Source organism: Gorilla gorilla, chromosome X (assembly GCF_029281585.2).
Source record: "Gorilla gorilla gorilla isolate KB3781 chromosome X, NHGRI_mGorGor1-v2.1_pri, whole genome shotgun sequence".
Taxonomy (NCBI): domain Eukaryota; kingdom Metazoa; phylum Chordata; class Mammalia; order Primates; family Hominidae; genus Gorilla; species Gorilla gorilla.
Window position 1 is genome coordinate 51,481,957 of NC_073247.2, and position 22,365 is coordinate 51,504,321.

Genomic DNA, 22,365 nt, shown 5'->3' on the forward strand with positions numbered 1-22,365 from the left:
ACTGCCACTCTACCCCTTTCGTTGGAAGAGAAGTGGACGGGAAACCTGGAGTCCAGGATTATATAAGCCAAGGAAGCTCAGAGTTTCAAGAAGGGAGAGGTGGTCAGTGTCTAATGATGAGAAGAGGGCAAACAGGATGAATATTGAGAAGCAGTTATTTGATTTGTCAGTAAGTAGAACATTGATCTGTGGACCTTCTTCTCATGCGTCCCCTAATGCACACACTCAAAAGCTTTGTATGTAATTTTTTAGGGGAATTAATCTTGAAGCCCATCCCTACATCTCAATTAAGACCTTCTGGCTTAAAGCAGTTTTAGTTTTAGTAGCTTTGGATGGAGCCAGGTGATGAGAGAGAATGGACAAAGTGGAAGGATGGGCGGGGCATGGTGGCTCACATCTGTAATCCTAGCATTTTGGGAGGCCAGGGAGGAGAATTGCTTGAGCCCAGGATCTCGTGACCAGCCTGGGTCTCAAAACAACAACAACAAAAAACCCAAAATTTACAACTTACCTACTTTGTCTTCATCACATTTATTTAAAAAGAAAGAAAAAGGGGAAATGGAGACAGTCTTATGACTTGTGAGAAAAGGGAAGGGCAGACACTGGTGATTTTCAGTAGGGAAGATTCAAGCACAGGCTGGGAAAAGATTGATTGGGGATGATGATGATTGGAGCATCATCCCTTGGAGAGGGTATACAATGGGATCATGACCCCAGGCTGAGGGACAAGAAAAAGAAGAAACTGGAGCAGATTTGAAGTAGACAAGAATAAAGTTGAATTGGTTAGCTAATATTTTGAGTGCCAAGAAAATAATTATTCACATATTAGCCAGGTGTGGCAGCACAAGCCTGTAGTCCTAGCTACTCGGGAGACTGAGGCAGGAGAATTGCTTGAACCCGGGAGGCGGAGGTTGCGGTGAGCCAAGATTGTGCCACTGCATTCCAGCCTGGGTGACAGAGCGAGACTCCGTCTCAAAAAAGAAAATAATCATTCACATAATTTGTCAGCAGACCCAAAGTGGCTAAGGAAAATGATATGCAAGTTTCTCAAGGTTTTGAAAATTGTCTGCTTCACGTAACACTCTTTGTAATTTAGGGTGTATAAAATGGATAACAAAAGTGAAAGAGGGACTGCTTAAATCAGACCTTTTCATTTTTTTTTCCACTTTATGTATTTAAAGAGCTTCTATGTCTTTAGACTCACCAGTACTTGATAGTATCAGTCTTAAAACTTTGTTTTGCTTTGCCAGTTTGATCAGTGGAACAAATTTTGGTTTTGTAATTTGCATTTTCGCAATTACTAATGAGGTTGAGAGGCAGGCTAATGTAGCATTTAAGAGCTATGGACTCCCTGGGTTGGAATCCCATTTTGCCACTTAGTACTTACTGATACGGTAATTTACTTTTGCTCTCTGTGCCTCCCTTTCCTTACCTGTAAAGAGGGATGATACTAGTTCCTACTGTATACATTTGTAAGGATTACGGTGCTACAAACAGTGCCTAACATGCGAAAAGCTCTATTTTAAAATTACATCTTATTTCATGTATTTATTAGTCACTTCTATTTCTTTTTGAGAAGTCTATCTTCATATCTGGTTTTCTACTTCTCCCTGAAGCTTCTGAATTTTGCCTAGAGGAGGACGTATCTTTTTTGCGTGTGTGTGACAGAGTCTCGCTCTGTTGCCCAGGCTGCAGTGCAGTGGTGCCATCTCGGCTCACTGCAAGCTCTGCCTCCCAGGTTCACGCCATTCTCCTGCCTCAGCCTCTCTGAGTAGCTGGGACTACAGGTGCCCGCTACCACGCCCGGCTAATTTTTTGTATTTTTAGTAGAGACGGGGTTTCGCCATGTTAGCCAGGATGGTCTTGATCTCCTGACCTCATGATCCGCCTGCCTCAGCCTCCCAAAGTGCTGGGATTACAAGAGTGAGCCACCGCGCCCAGCCGACATATCTTAACAAATCAGTTTTTGTGTGTGCTTTAGTCAAGTTTTTTTTTTTTTTTTTTTTGAGACAGGGTCTCGCTGTGTTGCCCAGGCTGGAGTGCAGTGGCCCCATTTCATCTCACTGCTACCTCCGCTTCCTGGGTTCAAGTGATTCTCCTGACTCAGCCTCCTCAGTAGCTGGGACTACAGGGGTGAGCCACCATGTCTGGCTAATTTTTTTTTTTTTTTTTTTTTTATTTTTAGTAGAGATAGTGTGTCACCACATTGGCCAGGCTGGTTTTGAACTCCTGACCTCAAGTGATTCGCTTGCCTTTGGCCTCCCAAAGTGCTAGAATTACAGGCGTGAGCCACTGCGCCTGATTTTAAACATATTCCTCTAGCACTTTCTATAGTTGTTTACATTTTCCTCATTAATCTGCCTGTAATTTGTGTGTATGTCAGGTGGTGGCGGGGGTTAAAATGTACGTCAACTTTTTTTTGACAGTGATAGAGAACTTGAAGAGGAAGAAGTCTTAGAGTCAGATCTGAATTAGAGTCTGCTCTGCATAACTTAGGCAAGCCCCTGCTGTCTCTTATTTTTGACTCTGTAAAATGGAGATAATACTCAATTTCTGTGCTGCGTAGACTGGGTATGAGAATCAAGTGAGTTGTGGTAAAGCACTTCGAAACTTCCTGCAGTGGCTTGGTAACCTAAGTGTCTGGTGAAAAATACTTGGGTATTAATATTACAGAAGGAAGCCCCAGGTAAGTTTTATATACCATGGTATACATTTGGTTTTGAATGTCTTAAGCCAGGTCATAATTAGAAAACTTAGAAATGAAACTTTGCAATGCTTGTGGGAAGTCTCTCTCAATCTCTTGAGAGCCAGTGAGTTAGAACCAATCAGTTAAGTTTCTCTATCTGGTGGCACGTTAGTGTCATTCACTGGGGGAGATTTTTTGCAAAGTTCTGATGCCTAGGCCTTACTCCCAGATATTGTAATTTATTTCATCTGGAGAGGAACCTGGGCATCAGTGTTTTAAACAAAATCACTTCAGGTGATTTTATTGTGTAGCTGAAGAGGGCTACTGATCTAATGAATATAGAATTGAGGATTTGGTAGCATTCTCCTATACTTGTTTGCTGGTCAGTTTGTAAAGAAGAGTTCCCTGTTCTTAAACAGTTGTGGCCTTGTAACCCTGTTATGGCTCTAGGAGTGGCTGGAGCCAAAACCTTGCCAAAGTAGAGAGCTGAGATCATCTGACAAATTCAGTTGTATTGGAGTATTATGTAGTTTGAACCCTCTTAAAATTTTACCAGAGGTTTTTGGGGGGGTTTTCAGGGTTTTTTGTTTGTAGGGGGTGGAGAGAGCGGGGAGCTTAACAGAAATTTGTTCTCTCACAATTCTGAAGGCCAGAAGTCCAATATCAATGTGTTGGTAGGTTTGGTTTCTTCTCTGGCTTGCAGGTGGCCACCTTTTTGCTGCATCTTTACGTGGTCTTTACTGTGTATGCATGCACCCCTGATGTTTCTCTCCAAAGCGTCAAAGTTTATGTTAAAAGTACTTAGAAGCTAGTTTAAAAAACCATTTATAATGCCCTAGTATCAGTGATAAATGTTAGTTGTGCGGCCTTCCTTGAAATGTTTTAAAAAATCACTTTGTACTTTGTCTTAGTACACATGTTACTGAAACAGGAGAGTTCCCTGACTCCCTCACCGGATGTGTGACAGGGGTGTGGCTCATTTATTCCTCTTATGGGAAGGGGAGCACACAGGTGAGCAGGTACAGGAACCAGGGTGAGCGCTTTTGGGCTCCGGCCCCACAGCAGTGTCTAGGAGTGTTACAATGCTCCTTTAGCCCTGCTGTCCCAGCGTAAGTGTTAAACAGCTCAGAGAAGAGTCAGTGTGACAGCCTTTTTGGGTTTCCGCATTTAGGGCATCCCGAGTTCTATTCCTGTGTCTGGGAAGAATCAGGTCACAGGGACTTGAAGGATGGTGAATGTGGGGATTTTATTGAGTGGTGGAGGTGGCTGTCAGTGGGATGGGGAGCTGGAGAGGGGTTGGAGTGGGAAGATGATCTTCTCCTGGAGTTCGGCTATCTCACAGCCAATCTCCAACTGCCCCCAGCTTGAACCTCCTCTCCACCTTTAGACACTTCCTCTCTCCTTCTCTGCTGTGCTTCTCTGCCACTCTTCTGCTTTTGGAGCCTGGGGCTTGGGGTTTATATGGGCACAGGATAGGGGTGTGTGGCAGGCCAAAAGGGAACACTTGGGCATGAAAACAGGAATGCCTGTTCTCATTTAGGGCTGCAGGTCCAGGCTTGAGCCCTCGCCAGGGACCCCACTTGCATACCTCTTGACCTTATTCTTACAGTATAATGAATGCATCAGCAAATTGAAAACAGATAGTTTTTGCCGTTTCTTAATTTAATTAAAATGACAGTTAAGTACTTTGATATATTGCCTTTGGAGTCATTTCCAGGAGGCTATATTTGTTTGTTTTCTTGGTATAATGGCCAGTGTACCAATGATCAGTTTTAAGTTAAATGTAGTATTAATGAAACTTCAGCTTTTTACTTTCTCTTGTTGTTTGTATAGCCCCTTTTTCCTGATTAGATTCACTGGTGATACTAAATTTGAACAGTTCCATAATTCATGTTTTTTATATCTAAAACCAATTACTTTTTCCCCTTTCTATTTGTAGGTTATGCAATGGTCTCTGCAAGATGGTTTATTCTTGAATTGGACCTTTTTAAGACTGACAAATGCTGGTACTTCATCTTCTATAAGTGGACTATAATTTCTTTTCTCAAGACAACTACATAAGCAGACAAAATTGCAAAGATCTGCCCTGTGTCGAGTATGACAGCCACGACTCGTGGCTCTCCGGTCGGAGGGAATGACAACCAGGGCCAGGCTCCTGATGGGCAGTCTCAGCCCCCCCTCCAACAGAATCAGGTAGGATGTTGAAGATACTAGTTAAAGCTACAGTGGGGCTGGACTCAGTGGTTCACATCTGTAATTGCAGCACTTTGGGAGGTTGAGGCAGGCGGATCACTTGAGGTCAAGAGTTTGAGACCAGCCTGGTCAACAGGGTAAAAACCTGTCTCTACTAAAAATACAAAAATTAGCCGGGCGTGGTAGCATGCACCTGTAATCCCAGCTACTTGGGAGGCTGAGACAAGAGAATCGCTTGAACCTGGGAGGCTGAGGTTGCAGTGAGCTGAGATGGTGCCACCGTACTCCACCCTGGGTGACAGAGCGAGTCTCTGTCTCAAAAACAAAAACAAAAAACCTACATTGGTGGGTCTACTGTTGGGGTACTAAATGATGGAACATGTTCTAAATAATTTGTGAAGCAACTTATTTTAAGTTTTGATTAACAAAAGTGAACATGTTGGGCGCAGTGGCTCACGCCAGTAATCCCAGCACTTTGGGAGGCTGAGGCAGGCGGATCACAAGGTAAGGAGTTCGAGACCAGCCTGGCCAATATGGTGAAACCCCATCTCTACTAGAAAATAGAAAAAGTAGCTGGGTGTGGTGGCACGTGCCTGTAGTCCCAGCTGCTCGGGAGGCTGAGGCAGAAGAATCCCTTGAACTGGGAGGCAGAGGTTGCAGTGAGCCGAGATGGTGCCACTGCACTCCAGCCTGGGTGACAGAGCAAGACTCCATCTCCGAAAAAAAAGAAAAGTGAACATAGGTCTTGCATAGTAACAAGAAAGCTCAAGTGGTGTAGATGGTAATACTTGAGTATGTAGTCCATCTTTTTCTGATGGCTTATACTGTCAGTCATTAAAATTAACTAAGCCATGTGTCAATTCTAAGGGGGAAAGCATTAAATCATTCAGTGTAGCCTATGATTAGCATTGGACCCATCATAAATCATGACACCACTTTCTACCCCATAAATACATACAATTGTAAATTGTCAATTTACAATAAGATTATAAAAAGAACGTGGACCCAAGTCATGTTGCCTAGCGTTCAAATTTCAGCTTTGTACCATACTTGCGTTATGACTCTGGGTTAATTATATAACCTCTAAGCCTCAGTTTGTTTATCTGTACAGTGAGGGTAATAATAGTGTAACTACTTCATGGACTGTTAAAAGGATCAATTGAAGTAATGCTAAACATAGATTTTGGTATTAAGGTTTTATGCTGGCCTCAAAACTCATAGGGTGTATCTCTTTCTGTTCTCTGGATGAATTTATGCGAAGTTTATTATTTCTTCATTAATTGTTTGGAAGATTTTACTGGTGGACCCATCTGGCCTGGGGTTTTATTTATGGAAAAGTTTTAATTGAAGATCCATTTTTTAATTTGGAGATGGGGTCTTGCTCTTTTGCCCAGGCTGGAGTGCAGTGGTACGATCTTGGCTCACTGCAGCCTCCGCCTCCCTGGTTCAAGCGATTCTCCTGCCTCAGCCTCCCGAGTAGCTGGGATTACAGGCACGTCCCACCACACTCAGCTAATTTTTGTATTTTTAGTAGAGATGGGATTTCACCATATTGGTCAGGCTGGTCTCGAACTCCGTACCTTGTGATCCGCCTGCCTTGGGCCTCCCAAAATGCTGGGATTACAGGCATGAGCCACGGTACCCGGCCGATCCATTTTTTTTTTTTAAGTGGAGGAATTTTTTAATTTTTAGTGTCTTTTGGTAAATTATGGTTTTCAAGGAATTGGTTTATTTCATCTAGATTTTCAAATTTGAGGTAAAGTTGTTAACGACCCTTTTTATTATCTTTTTTGTGTCTTGGGGCCTATGGTAATGCCTCCTTATTTCTGATACCACTACCAATGTCATTAAACCTTCTAAAAACAACTCTCTTGGCTTTAGTCCCTCCCCCCACACCCCTCCCGCCAACACACACACACACACACACACACACACACACACACACACACACACACACACACACACACTCTCTCTCTCTCTCTCTCTCTCTCTCTCTCTGTCTCTCTCTCTGTTCCTTTTGCTTACTTTGGATTTGGTTTGCTGTTCTTTTTCTCATTTCTTGAAATGGAAATTTAGATAATTGATTTCAGTTGTCTTTTCTAATATATACAGTTTTATATTGGGAAGTATTAAATTGAGTGACAAAACATTAAAACTTGTGATGTACAGCTCACATCACAACTTACCTTCTATAGAGGTAAGAGGTAAGTTGAGGTGTGTGTAAATGATCACAAACATGCTGCTTCCAATTATTACATGTTTATGTAGAGTCAGGTAAGTTTTTAGGCAAAGTGTTATTTTGAAGTTTTTATACTGTTATTTGGGGATAAGTTCTTATTGTCCAGCTATTACAGATTAGATATTCTATTGTAAGTAGTGTAGAAAAGAGCTTCTGTCTGTCTCTCCTTTTTCTTCTTTCTCTGCCATTTTAGAGAAGTGAACAAGTCGGGGTTTTTTTCTCCCCCAAATAAATGTGTCAGTTTTATTCCTTTTCCTCTCTCTAGTTCCCATTTTCGAGACATAAAATATTAAAGTGTATGGTCACAGGTCTTGGACAGAGTTAAGACCTTCCTGTGACATAAATTTGTTAGCCAGTATTCAGGTTTTTAAAAGCGTAGTCAGAGGTTTGAGTTGGATGCTAAAGATTTCAAATTTTACACCAGAAGCTAGTAGTTAGAGTTCCAGTATCTTTCCCTCTTTCTTTTTCATTTTATACCTGCATTGTCCATGGAATTCTAACCTCTTTTGCAATGTTTCTGACTTGCATGGCTTTAGACAAAAATCAAACCTTTAATTTAACCTTACTCTTATTTTAAGGTGTACTTGATGATTTTTAGAGCTCTTGGGTTTGTGATATTCAACCTAATATTCTATGTCTACATTGTGTTCTTTTTCTTCTAAAAACTTTACATTTTTAAAGATGACTGGTAATTTAAAATAACAAAGGAATGAAACAAATTACATTATCCCTCACTCTTACATTTTGTTTTTCTCTACTTTTTAATGTTAGGATTTTATTTTACAAGATCTGACACGGTTGTACCAAGAAGCAGCAACCAAAGTGTTAATTACTGTTCAATTTAGGGCTCACTTTTTGGATATGCTTTTTATGTGCTGGCATAAAGGGAATTTCTAAAATCAGATTTTTCACTTAATTTTTTTTAAGCATGCCTTTAAAAAAAATTCTCTTAGAGAATTTTAGGCTTTAGTATGTAGTAAAACTCGATAAATGAAACAGCCTTGGCAGAGGCACCGTGGGATGAACACTCTTGGATGTGGTTGCTGGGAGGGTGCAAATTTTCTGGAATGAAATTTGGCAGTATTTGTCAGTGGCCTTCAAAGAAATTGTTTATACTGTTCTAGTAATTATATATCCAGGATCCTATCCTAAGGAAAAGTTGAAGTTCAACACAGAGGTTTATATATGAGAACATTAATTTACAGGTATGTTTATGTTTGTTAGCAGTAAAAATAACCAAATACTAAACGTCCCCTTAATTTTGTTTAATTCATGCAATATTATCTGGCCATTGATATTTTTTTAAGATTCTTAATCAAAAAATTGAATACCTAGATATATTGAATGGAAAAGGACAGAGACTTATGTATAATTCCAGTTTTATTGAACATATATATGGACAGTTTTTATTTACTCTTAAAGATTACAAGGAAATAAATATCGGTGGTGTTTATAGGTGTGGAATTACAGGTGTTTTAAATTTTATTTTTTATATTTTCTATGAGCATGTGTAAACTACCTGTATATCAGGGGGCAAGGAGTTAAAAAATAATAAAGCAGGCTTCCAAAGTTACATACTTCACATCGGACATTTTTGTTGGACTTGTAACACTTGACTTCCGTGCTGTAGTTTCCTGTGCCTTGAGACCAGCTCTTTGAGCACCTGCACAGTGTTCTCCATCTTAAGTAGAAGTTCACCATTTAGTTACTAATTGACCATATGAGTTCATGTATAAACTTTGTGAGTAAAACATATTAATGCTGGTAAACTCATGTGTCTTCGTGCAAGTGCTTATTTATGCAACTCTTTATTTTACAACTGTTAAATAGGTGCTTGAATGATAAGGCGAGGGGCCCGTTTCTCTTAAAGGGCCATCAGCCTACAGTGAATAGAAAATTCAAGAACACATGAATAAAAATCAGTTTAAAATTTAGGTTAGTTTCATTTTGAAAGAGAAAATACCACCTGCTTTCTGAATTAAGAGTAAAGGTCATAAAAGTTCGTTCACTTAGTTGTGAAAATATTATGCACTGCTAAAGCGGGGGGAGAGAAAGACATGCTAAAAATGAGGAATGAAAGAGAAAAATAGCCACGTTAGTTGAAAGTGATGTTACTTATTTAAGAACCATAATCATGAACTTCTAAATAATTATTGTTTGGATAATGGTTTGGGTGTAGGGAAATTATGGAATAATTACATTTTCTCCCTTCAAATAAAAAACAGAAGTTATAAATTACTTTATAATGTATAAAATGTGATGTATCATATTTGTGGAATAATTTCTGTCATGGCTCATATAATGGGAAATGTAAGCAGAGAGGCAGTACACATTATGATTAAGAACACAAACTATTTAGACTTTGATAGAAATCCTGAGTATAGAATTTGAGCTGTGTGATCTTGGGCTACTTACTGTCTGAGTTTTTTTCATCTATTAAACGGCAGTAGCATATTTCATTAGGTTGTTGAGGATTAGATGAAATTATTTTAAAGCACAGTAGTACAGAGATGGCCTGAAACATCATAAACTTTCCATTATTTTATCTTTTGTAAAAATTTACAATGCAGTTGTTCCTTAGTATTCATGGAGGATTGGTTCCAAGACCTCTTACCACTTGGATAGCAAAATTGGTGTATGCTCAAGTCCCTGATATAAAATGGTTTAGTATTTGAATATAACTCATGCACATCTTTCTGTATATACTTCACATCATCTCTAGATTACTTATGATGCCTAATACAGTGTAGATGCTATACAAATAATTATGCTATATTGTTTGGGGAATAATGACAAGCAAAAAAGTTTGTACATATTCAGCACATAGGCAATTTTTTCTGAATATTTTCGATCCAAGGTTGTTGGTTGACTGTGCAGATGCAGAACCCATGGATATGTAGGGCTATTTACAAAATTTTTAAATCTGCAATGCTTGTCTATGTTGGTGTTTGGATTACTATTTTACATATGTTATAGAAACTTAAATGTGGAATGTTTAATTTTTAATTAAGACTTCATCGCCTGATTCTTCCAATGAAAATTCCCCGGCAACTCCCCCAGATGAGCAAGGTCAAGGTGATGCCCCACCACAGCTTGAAGATGAGGAACCTGCATTTCCACATACCGACTTGGCCAAGTTGGATGACATGATCAACAGGTGAGTTGGTGTGTAACACCCAAGAAAGAGAGCAGACAGGAAAGTAACCCCACTGCCTCCTTAATAGTCTTTATAGCTTCGTCACTGCCAAGTGCTTTATAACCCGTGATTCTTAATAGATTTAATAAATGAAAGGGAGTGACAGTGTTAGTAAAAATTTCACATTAATGATGATGACCCTAGTTGGGTTGTTTCCGAAGTAAAATTGTATGTTCAGTTTCCCTCTTGGAGAGTTTATGAAGTTTTTTTCTCATTGGTCTCTTGGTTGCTGGATGACTTTCATAATTTTTGGGATGGCCTGAGGTAAATCAGGTCATGAGGACATTGAGTTCCTCAGAGCCTGATCCTAGTGAACTCTTGACTAGTTTGAGCTATTTAACCATCCTAGATGTTTCCTTTTTTTGGTCTTCATCTTGGAACAGTTCAGAATATAATTTTTCACACTTATAGTACAAACAACCACCCTATCCCACCCCACACACTTTGATTATTTAGAGGAAACCTCCAAGAGAGTGAAGCTTTAAGCTTTTGTGCAGAGGAAGAAAAAGATTTCAGGAGGCTAGGGAAGAGCACATCAAGGAATCCCATGTGACTGTGATCTTCACCAGACTGTGGGCTCAACAAGTGAGTGCTAGGAAGGTGTGACACATTTCCCCCTCACTCCCCAAAAGGAAAGTGATGAAAACACATGTTCTTAAAGGCACTTGCTTTACTGAGTTTTTTTTTTTTAATTTCATTTTCTAAAAATAAGTCAACACTATTAAATGCATAATGTGAGGGGAAATAGAAATCCTTTGCATTAAAAAAAGAAATCTAAATATATAAATAATGAGTATGTGTTAACAGAAATATTTTGTGTAGGTAAATTTCTCTGTAATTTCCCCCTTACATACACATATTCCTGCCAAAAATTACTGTTAACAATCAATACATTCTTCAGATTACCTTTGTGTTTACTATCATATATGAATTGATTTTTCTATAAATAGAGGATTCTTACTATAATTTTGTAACTTGCTTTCATTTATCTTGAATATTTTTCCTATTAATAAATTCCATTGTTTTTAATTGTATATTTATAAGAATACATTGTATGATTCTGGCAGGTGCCTATAGTAATGGTATATAATAAATTATATTTAATAGTGGTCCCTGACCATTCTCTATAGCAGTGATACCATAGCAGAAGGTTGTATTGTTTGTTGCTTTTCCATACTTGTCTGGTGGTTGGTGATTGGTAATAAAATACTTCTTATGCTGAAGTTGCATATTATTAGCAAGTTCTCAGCGGGGAGAAAAATACAAATGATTTTTTTTTTCTTTTTTTTTTTTCTTTTTTTTTTTTTTTTTGAGATGGAGTCTCGCTCTGTCACCAGGCTGGAGTGCAGTGGTGTGATCTCGGCTCACTGCAACCTTCGCCTCCTGGGTTCAAGCAATTCTCCTGCCTCAGCCTCCTGAGTAGCTAGGACTACAGGCACGTGCCACCATACCCAGCTAATTTTTGTGTTAGTAGAGATGGGGTTTCACCATGTTGGCCAGGATGGTCTTGATCTCTTTTCTTTTCTTTTTCTTTTTTTTTTCTTTTGAGACGGTGTCTCACTCTGTTGCCCAGGCTGTAGTGCAGTGGCACAATCTTGGCTCACTGCAACCTCCGCCTCCCAGGTTCAAGCGATTCTCCTGCCTCAGCCTCCCGAGTAGCTGAGATTACAGGCATGTGCCATCACACCTGGCTAATTTTTGTATTTTTAGTAGAGACGTCATTTCACCATGTTGGCCAGGCTGGTCTCAAACGCCTGATGTCAGGTGATCCTCCTGCCTCAGCCTCCCAAAGTGCTGGGATTAGAGGCGTGAGCCACTGCTCCCGGGCAACCCTGTCTCTTACCAAAAAAAAAAGGGGGTGGCGGGGCAATGAAGAGGTTTATCATAATGTCTCCTTTGATCTGAATCCTGAAAGAGCACTTCCCTATGAATTTTAACAAAAATATCCATGATACCTAATTAGTTAATATTTGATTGTTATAATAGTTTTATATCCTAAGTTATCAAGATAATTTAGTTTTCTTCCCTCTCTTATTGCTGTATCTTTTGACAGTACCTGTAAAAATTTGTAGAGACATCAGGTGGTGCTTAGTCCCACAAAGCAGATAATCTGCCAACCTTGTCTTAATATTTTAATGTTATTTTAATATTAATATTAAATATTTTCATAGCAAGATAATTATAATTAGTAGCTCATTTGTAGTGCCTCTTTTAGTGTACAACCATTAAGCATGTTTTTATTTGGTAAAACTTTTAGGCCTCGATGGGTGGTTCCAGTTTTGCCGAAAGGGGAATTAGAAGTGCTTTTAGAAGCTGCTATTGATCTTAGTAAAAAAGGTAAGTTATATGTTTTTATGCTTCCTATAATGTATGCTACTAGATGTATTTTTACTTTATCCCAAAAGCGGATGAAGTGGATTTGTTTTCCTCCATCATAAACACATACTGCAGCTTGCAAGGAGGGGCTCATATCCTTTGGACATTCTTAAAGGATGTTTGTGAACTCTCTGAGGTCACATAAAATTTATATTTGTATTTCTAAGGAGTGGATTCATTGTTTCGTCAGATTTGCAAAGAGGTTGTCACTCAGAAGTTAAACATTTTTAATTGAGGGTCTTATCTGTTATGGGAAATACTATACAAAAGAACATTTTACAATTAAGTACTCTATAAATGATGGATGGTATGATGGACTCCAGACATATCTGCCCCCTGCCCTCCTTGTAATTATCTTGAGTCATTTCTGTCCTCAAAATATTACTATGTAAGTCTACAAATGATTTACACTTGACCTTTGACTGCTTTACTGAAACGACAGTGAATTAGGATGTGTGGCTCTTTGTACTCAGTAAAATTTTACCTAGTAAAATCTTCATTCATAATCCTTCAGGTAAAAATTACCATTTCATTAATATTGTACTTCTGAAATAAACTGTCTCGCTTACATATTTGTAAGATAGGGTCTTGCTTTGTCACCCAGGCTGGAGTGTGGCGATGTGATCATGGCTCACTGCAGTCTCTACCTCCTATGTTCAAGCAATCATTCCACCTCAGCCTCTTGAGTGGGATACAGGCATGCGCCACCATGCCCACTAATTTTTTTTTTTTTTTTTTGAGATGGAATTTCACTCTTGTTGCCCAGGCTGGAGTGCAGTGGCGTGATCTTGGCTCACTGCAACCTCCACCTCCCCGGTTCAAGCGATTCTCCTGCCTCAGCCTCCCGAGTAGCTGGGATTACAGGCGCCCACCACCATGCCCGGCTAATTTTTGTATTCTTAGTAAAGACGGGGTTTCACCATGTTGGCCAGGCTAGTCTCGAACTCCTGACCTCAGGTGATCCACCCGCCTTGGCCTCCGAAAGTGCTGGGATTATAGGCATGAGCCACTGTGCCCAGCTAATCTTTTTTTTTTTTTTTTTTTTTGTAGAGACAGACTGGTTCCCCAGGCTGGTCTTGAACTCCTGGGTTCAAGTGATCCTCCCACCTCGGCCTTCCAAAGTGCTGGGATTGCAGGCGTGAGCTACTGTACCCAGCCTATTTTTTTTTTTTTATTAATACACAGGAAAGGTGTGATTTTTCTCTTAAAGAATCGGAAGATGAAGTCTCAGTTTTTGTTTAACCAGCAAAAGGAAATCTGGTGTTTTTACTCAGTTGTCCAGAAAAAAAGTTTAATGCTGGAATTAATCTTTTTTTTCCCCCAATGACTTTGGTCTACTTTAGGTGCAGTTGAATTATCTAACAGAGGACTACCATTGTAATAACTTTCAATTCATTTTTTAAGATATTGCAGATTAAAAAGCAGTAACATTTCATTTTCTGAAATAGGATAGCTATGGATGTGTTATAACTAACAGTAGGCACTATCACAATTGAAACTGATTATTGTCAAAATTAATATGTTTAGTACTTTAAGTTCAACTCCATGGCAAGGGAAAGTTTGATTTATCTTTTAATAATTCCCCTCTTTTGTTTAAAGAACGTGTCCTTATGCCTCATTAATCTTGTAGAAATAATATCCCAAAGTGAAAATACAATACGCGGACAGGTTACAGTTGTTTTCACCACTCAGAATTTTTTGTTCTTTTACACATTCACTAATTCATCAAAATTTTTTAAAGAAAATATCTTTTTTTATTTTAAAAATGTTGAATTTTTATGGGTATATAGTAGGTGTATGTATTTTGGGGTAATGAGATATTTTGATGCAGGCATACAATGCATAATAATCACATCAGGGTAGATACAGTATCCATTACCTCAAGCATTTATCCTTTGTGTTTCAAACAATCCAGTTTTACTCTTTTAGTTATTTTAAAATGTACAATTAAATTATTTTTTACTGTACTCACCGTTTTGTGCTATCAGGTAACTAGGTCTTATTCTAATTTTTGTACCCATTAACCATCCCGCTGTTCTTTACGTCCGTGAGTTCAATTGTTTGATTTTTAGATCCTGCAAATGAGTGAGCACATGTGATGTTTGTCTTTCTGTGCTTGGCTTATTTCACTTACCATGGTGACCTTTTGTTCCATCCATGTTGTTGGAAATGACAGGATCTCATTTGTTTTTAATGGCTAAATAATACTCCATTGTGTATATGTACCACATTTCCTTTATCCATTCATCCGTTAACACGTAAGTTGGTTCAAAATCTTGGCTATTGTGAACAGTGCTGCATCAAACATAGTAGTGCAGATATCGCTTCAGTATACTGATTTTCTTTCTTTTGGGCATATCAGCAAATTTTGGAAGACTTCTTTGCTAAGCATGTTCTAAGTCCTGACTGTAAAATGATGGATAAACACTGATTAATGGTATTTCATTTAATGGCATTGACATTCAGTGGACATGTATTCCTCCCTCCACCATATTTTTTTTTCTGAGACCACAGTTATTTTCAACAAGTTCCAAATTTTTAGAAGTTTAAATTACCATCTCTTTTGTACTATCAATCAAATAATACTTTCTATACAAATTGAATAGTTTTTATTTTGTCATTAAGAGTTACAGATTTTCTTTGTTTGGAAGCACATTGCTCTGTTGCCTTTCTAAAATGAGGTGAAATTAAGCAAAGATATAAAGAAACAGAGACACTGAGATAATTGAGAGAGGCTAATAAGGAAGACAAGACATAATTCATTTTATTTGATCAAACACAGAATAGTATAAGGATATTGATGCTAAATGAATGATTTATGAACAAAATAAGATTTTAAAAATTGGGAAATGGTTTTAAGGTCGAAGACTTATTTTCAGGGAGCAAAATACTATTTAAATTTGCCTCTTCTTGTGGTGCCGCTGATCACCATTTTGTGTTTAAGGCTAGTGCCATAATTTGTAACATTTTCAGTTAGTGTTAATATTACTCGGTTAATCTACTTTTATGCAATTAAATATTTGTTAGCTGTCGGTGAAGTTTCCAGTTATTTATTACCTTTTATTGTATATTGGACAATGTAAAAACAACCAGATAAACATTTTGTTTGCATTAATTTTTTTCCCTTTTTCTTAGGCCTTGATGTTAAAAGTGAAGCATGTCAGCGATTTTTCCGTGATGGGCTAACAATATCATTCACTAAAATTCTTACAGATGAAGCAGTGAGTGGCTGGAAGTTTGAAATTCATGTGAGTCTTGCATTTGACTTTAAAGGATCAGATTTACATAGTGATGCCTGTGAGTGGGGAGAGGTATATGTGTGTGTGGCTGTGTTATATTTATTCTGTTATAATTGAATTAAAAGGTCTAAAAATGAAAAACTTAAAAATGTTTATAAATTAAGTCTCTTGAAGGCCGCATGGTCATTTAGAATAAGCATGAGATTTAGAGTTAAGCTTGGGTTTAATCTCTCCTCTGGGATCTCAAGTGTCTGTGACCTTAGGCAAGTCATCACATTTCATTCAAAATGTAATGCTATCAATTATAAGGTACATCACTGTTTTATGGACTATTAAGGAAGAAAAACACCCAAGATGGGGCATTTCATGTACGTCTGGGACACCAAAGGGTCAGTATAGAGGTAAATGAGAAATGAACTTGCTATGCAGAAAGGGACAGCAAAAAATCCTGCATATCTCAACCTTGGCACTTGGTAGAGGGAGGGATTAAAAAAAAAAAGTGAAAATCTAAACCACAAGCCAGTATTTAAACAGTTTCGTAGTCTGAATTCAAATTATAGTTGCAATACAAAAAGCCCTTAAGTGGAAAATGTAAAGTGGTCTCATGTTGGTAGTGCCCCCAAGTGACTAGCAGAAGCAAACACAATTCCTCTCTGCAAATACCTTCCATTTAGGAAAACAGTAATGTATTGTTCATTGATTATAAGATAGAGTCAGATTCCAGAGATCTTAAAAAGTGAAAAAAGTATATGTCTCAGACTTGATAAAATGCCATAACTACTCTAAGTCTCTGTTGCTTTTGTTTTTTGTGTGTTCCCCCCCCCCCGCCCCCCGAGACGGAGTCTCGCTCTGTCTCCCAGGCTGGAGTGTAGTGGTGCGATCTCAGCTCACTGCAACCTCCGCCTCCCAGGTTGAAGTGATTCTCCTGCTTCAGCCTCCTGAGTAGCTGGGACTACAGGCGTGCGCCACCACGCCTGGCTAATTTTTGTATTTTTAGGAAAGATGGGGTTTCACCATGTTGGCCAGGCTGGTCTCGAACTCCTGTCCTCAAGTGATCCACCTGCCTCAGCCTCCCAAAGTGCTGGGATTACAGGTGTGAGCCACCATGCCCGGCCTCTGTTCTTTTGTATACTATGGAAATGGTCATAAGTTGTCAAGCAGATAATATTTTTGTGGCCTATAACCTATTTCCCAAATATGACCATAGCATAAAAATTCCACATTTTCTGATTTAACATGTAATTTTATAGGTGTAGAAATGGAAACTGGAAGTGGCGTCAGACTTCTGCATTTGACATTTAGCTAGCAAATTTATCTTGGATGATTGACATATTGTTTATTTTATTTATTTTTATTTTTTGAGACAGAGTCTTGCTCTGTTGCCCAGGCTGGAGTGCAGTGGGGCCATCTTGGCTTCCTTGGAGCCTCTGCCTCCTGGGTTCGAGCTATTCTCATGCCCCAGCCTCCCGAGTAGCTGGGACTACAGGTACATGCCAGCACACGTGGCTAATTTTTGTATTTTTAGTAGAGACAGGGTTTCACCCTGTTGGCCAGGCTGATCTCAAACTCCTGGCCTCAAGTGATCCGCTTTCCTCAGCCTCCCAAAGTGTTGGGATTAACAGGCGTGAGCCACTGTGCTCAGCCTGACATATTGTTTAGACTCTAGAATTGCTGCCTCTCGTGTACAAATTCCACAGAGAAAAAATAGTAACTTGCATCTTATCTGTGGACGTAGAGCAGGAATAGATAACTTATGGTGCCTCTTGTATTTTTTAAGCCATAGCAAATGGCTTTTGAAAGTACCATATAAATTATGAAGTAAACAAATTCTAATTTGTCCTTTGATAATCAGTTTGATCCCAATATTAATGATTAGAAAAATGGAGAGATCATTATTTGTTAGGATACGATTAATATTGGAAGATATTTCTGTTTGAAATTGCAGTGTTTTGATCTTGTAAATTGCCTTTCCCCCTTGTATAACAGAGGTGTATTATTAACAATACTCATCGTCTGGTGGAGCTATGTGTGGCCAAGTTGTCCCAAGACTGGTTTCCACTTTTAGAACTTCTTGCCATGGCCTTAAATCCTCATTGCAAATTCCATATCTACAATGGTACACGTCCATGTGAATCAGTTTCCTCAAGTGTTCAGTTGCCTGAAGATGAACTCTTTGCTCGTTCTCCAGATCCTCGATCACCAAAGGTGTGTTGGTTTGTTATTTTCAAAATTAAATAATACAATTGTTTTGTTCTGACACAGAATCTTCAGTGATCTGTATTTAAAGTGTGACAATGAAATAACACTTTAAATGAAAATACACACAACCAGGAGCCTTTTTCGTAGCTTTGTCGTTCTAGTTCTTTGTTTTTTCTGCATGTATAATTATCCCCATTGTCTTCTGTCCAGCCTCTTTAGAAGTAGTCATAATTTGGGTTAGTAGGAAACAGACTGTATTTTTTCTTTGAAATAGAGTAGGAGATTACTTCTTTGACCAAGGACTCAATTGTTGTTCTGTAGGGCCGTGATCATTTTAGGCATTCTAAGATTTTGACTCCAAAATCAAGTATATCCTCTAAATACCTAATAATACATCATAAAATTACAGAAATTGTTAATGAAATCAATATAGTAAATCTTCCACATCTCACTTAAATATATTCTGTACATAAATGTAAGTTTTCTATATTGGTGTAAACAGACTGTACACTTTAAAAAATTTTTCCCTACACACTGCTTCTTTTAATAAATATTATATAATTTTAAAATTTTAGATTTTAGGGAGACATTTTTAATATTATAGGTCTTGTACAAATTTCCCTTTTTCTATCCAGCCAGAAAGATTTTAAGTCATACATTATGCAGAACTTGGTTTATTTTACTAATAAGCTGAAGTTATCAAAAAAATGTCAAACTTGAGATTTTCTGATATTTCCCAGTTCATATAGTTGCCACTAGATGGCTTATTTTTGCTTGAGTAGATCAGGTTAATATCTAAATAATGGCAGTCTTCAAAATGAAAATTTTAATCTATACCTGTATTTCTTTTTAAATTTTACTTTTTTTTTTTCTCTATGTGCCAGTAATCCACAACTTAAGAGATTCACAGGGCACAAAACTTGATTTAACATGGCTAAATGTAAAATTTTTAGATGACTTCTGGTTGAAGATAGTTTTATATCTTTGAAATATAGTTCTTGCTATTAAACTTATAAAATGTAGCGATTGTGAGAGTGTTAGCCTTTCAAAGCCTTCAAGAGTACAATTTTTAAAAATATAGCCCAAAATATAGTTGCGAATCAAGGAGAAGCATATTCTATGGCGTTACCTTCACATTTACTTGCTATTGAAGTAAGAGAAATTTTATCATACAGCTAAGCAGGTCTTCTATAAGCTTTTAAAAATCTGATTAAAAGGGGACATATTTGGCAGCATCTTCAACCATGTCCTAGTTGAATGCAGATGTCATGATATAATGAAAAATCTAAGAGATATGTAATAGCCTCCATATGTTTTTTTTCTCCTGTTCTCCAAAAGTGGTAGTGGCAAAATTCAGATCATCAGACTTAGTCGATGGGATAAACTTTCTAAGCTGTAGATTCACTTTCAGATACTGTTTGTAATGAGTTTCATTTACCTTTGAGAAATTTGAGTTACAGAGCTTAAAAGTGTTTTATTGGGAATATTTTTGAGCCTTAATACTTAATCATTCTCTGGAGCTTTTGGTAGGTCTTCTGTTCTACTTCAAATTCTCTCTACACCCCCTACCCTCCTGGGACATTGAACCTCTGTGGCCTCAACTTTTGACCCATGACAAAGCTAAAGCTGTCAGGACTATCTCTCAGAGTGTTTCCTAATCCCCATCTTCTCCCAAGATGTTTGAAGATGTTTAAATGAGATCATTTATTCAAACATTTAAAATATAATAAAAACTTCATTGGTTACGACAAAAGGTCTTAGGTGAAATTCACCATGCTATCTTTGAGAAAAGGAACTTGTAGCAATAGAAAACTATGTGGAAAGCATATGGTGAATTGTAGGCTATGTGTTCATTTTGAATTTTCTGTTTAGGGCTACTGATCTTTCTCTGCCAGTCTTGGAAACTTAGAGCCAGAGAAGGAAAGCTGTTGTTGGCAGCTGCTGAAGCTAGCCTATTAGCCTCAGTTTGAAGCACTCTTATCTGAATATTCCCAATTGTTTAAGCATACATTGCAGCCAAAGAAACACAGAAAGATTAGCTTTAGACTAGTTCTTTACTGTGTCCACACCTGCTGTTTTATAAATATTGTATGTAACTATCAAGTATATCAATCTAATAGTCTCATTATAGTTACTGAAGAAATAAAATATATTACATAATGAGCATGTACTTTCTTACAATTGCTGAATGACAAAAGGGATCTGGTGAATTAAGTACTCGAGTTTTAATGGTTTTGAATTAGCCTTTCATGACTAAAAAGGTAGGAAAACACTATTAAATTGAAATACGATAATGGGTTTATTAGAGAACTTAGTTCATTCATATTCTTTTAAAACCATATAAAAACTAGCAGTAGGCCAGGCAAGGTGGCTCACGCCTGTAATCCTAGCACTTTGGGAGGCCAAGACGGGTGGATCACCTGAAGTCAGGAGTTCAAGACCAGCTTGGCCAACATGGTGAAACCCCATCTCTACTAAAAATACAAAAATTAGCCGGGTGTGGTGGTGTGTGCCTATAATCACAGCTACTTGAGAGGCTGAAGCAGGAGAATCCTGCTTGAACCCTGGAGGCAGAGGTTGCAGTGAGCCGATAATCGCACCATTGCACTCTGGGCGACGAGAGTAAAACTCCGTCTCAAAACAAAAAAACACACACAAAAAACTAGCATTAGCTATCATATTTTCTCTTTAAACAAGCATTGAACATATAGCCATTTAGCATCTTTACTTTTTCCTGTATATTTTTTTAAAATAGCTGTAGAAGTTATTTTTGCTTAAGGCTTAGAAGAGAAATTGTGTATTTTGCCCCTTGTTTTCCAGTGGCTTCTAAAACATGGCCTAAATTTTAGAAGGTGGCAAGGTGTGAAAGGTTTTCTTAGGTACATTAATTTCTACATATATTTGATTCTTATATTTATATAGCCTTTTAATTCATTTTAGGTTTTTACATACAGACAGGCTTTTAGCCTCACAACTGTTGTCTGTGCCAGCTGTATGGTACTTTGAGCTACAGCTCTTTCTTAGACAGTTCATCCTGTTGCATGGTGTTACTTCTAAGATAAGGAGAACTGGGTGCAATTTGTATAAGCAAAAGTATCAACCAGCATATTCTACTTAGGAACAGTAGATACTAGTACCAGACCTTAGTTTTTAATTGACAGTTGACTCTCAGGCTATTAGTTACTGTGTTTATAGGGAAATTTTAATGTTTTACAACTAAACAAGAAGTAGATTCAAAATTCATTACCAAGTAGCTTCTTCTTAACTCTCTTGAAGTCTTTCTGCCTCCTGAAAATTATTTTAATATAAAAGACTTTCCAGTAATTAGAAGGTATTCATTCTTATATGGTGGGATATCTGAAATAGGAGCATGTCTTCTAATTCCTGTTCACCACTTACATTGGTACAAACAGACAGAACTATGCCCCAGTGATTTAATCTATACTTACTATGTATACTGCTTCTGTCTCACAGATGGAATTACTATGAACAAAATGCAATGTTTTGTGGTCCTTTGAAAGATTATTTATTTTATTGAATTTACTATTTCTAGTATATTTCAATAAGGCTTTTTTTTAGTGCTTTTTACCCTTTAAAGTAGGAAGTTAACTTTTTTCATTAATTGTGTTACAGGGTTGGCTAGTGGATCTTCTCAACAAATTTGGCACTTTAAATGGGTTCCAGATTTTGCATGATCGTTTTATTAATGGATCAGCATTAAACGTTCAAATAATTGCAGCCCTTATTAAGTAAGTTACATTTAAAAATCAATGGTTAGTGCACCGTAGAATTGCTGGTTTTTGCTTCGTAAAAATTGAGTTTTTCAAGTGTGGTTTCTTCAACTAATAACTTGGATTTTTTAAAAGTAATATAGAGAATTTAGTCTTAAATTGATTTTAAGAAATTGCGTATTTACAGGAGTTTTGTATCTTTCTTATTTCAGACCATTTGGGCAATGCTATGAGTTTCTCACTCTTCATACAGTGAAAAAGTACTTTCTTCCAATAATAGAAATGGTTCCACAGTTTTTAGAAAACTTAACTGATGAAGAACTGAAAAAAGAAGCAAAGAATGAAGCCAAAAATGATGCTCTTTCAATGATTATTAAATCTTTGAAGAATTTAGCTTCAAGGGTTCCAGGACAAGAAGAAACTGTTAAAAACTTAGAAATATTTAGGTTAAAAATGATACTTAGGTAAGATACTTACCTCTTGAAATAATTGTTAATGCCGATTTT

General features: G+C 37.7%; 1 protein-coding gene across 8 annotated transcripts in view; it reads left to right on the forward strand.

The window, feature by feature from the left end:
- Window positions 1-22,365, forward strand: part of USP9X (ubiquitin specific peptidase 9 X-linked) — a 147,406-nt gene that overhangs the window by 34,302 nt on the left and 90,739 nt on the right. For all 8 annotated transcript variants that reach the window (XM_019019262.4, XM_055376430.2, XM_055376429.2 and 5 more), the window contains exons 2-8: window positions 4,626-4,879; window positions 10,130-10,275; window positions 12,572-12,651; window positions 15,826-15,938; window positions 17,916-18,134; window positions 21,762-21,877; window positions 22,072-22,323. In XM_019019262.4, the coding sequence (XP_018874807.2) occupies window positions 4,784-4,879; window positions 10,130-10,275; window positions 12,572-12,651; window positions 15,826-15,938; window positions 17,916-18,134; window positions 21,762-21,877; window positions 22,072-22,323 (1,022 nt within the window). In that variant the 5' untranslated portion in view covers window positions 4,626-4,783. The remainder of the gene's footprint in view (window positions 1-4,625; window positions 4,880-10,129; window positions 10,276-12,571; window positions 12,652-15,825; window positions 15,939-17,915; window positions 18,135-21,761; window positions 21,878-22,071; window positions 22,324-22,365) is intronic.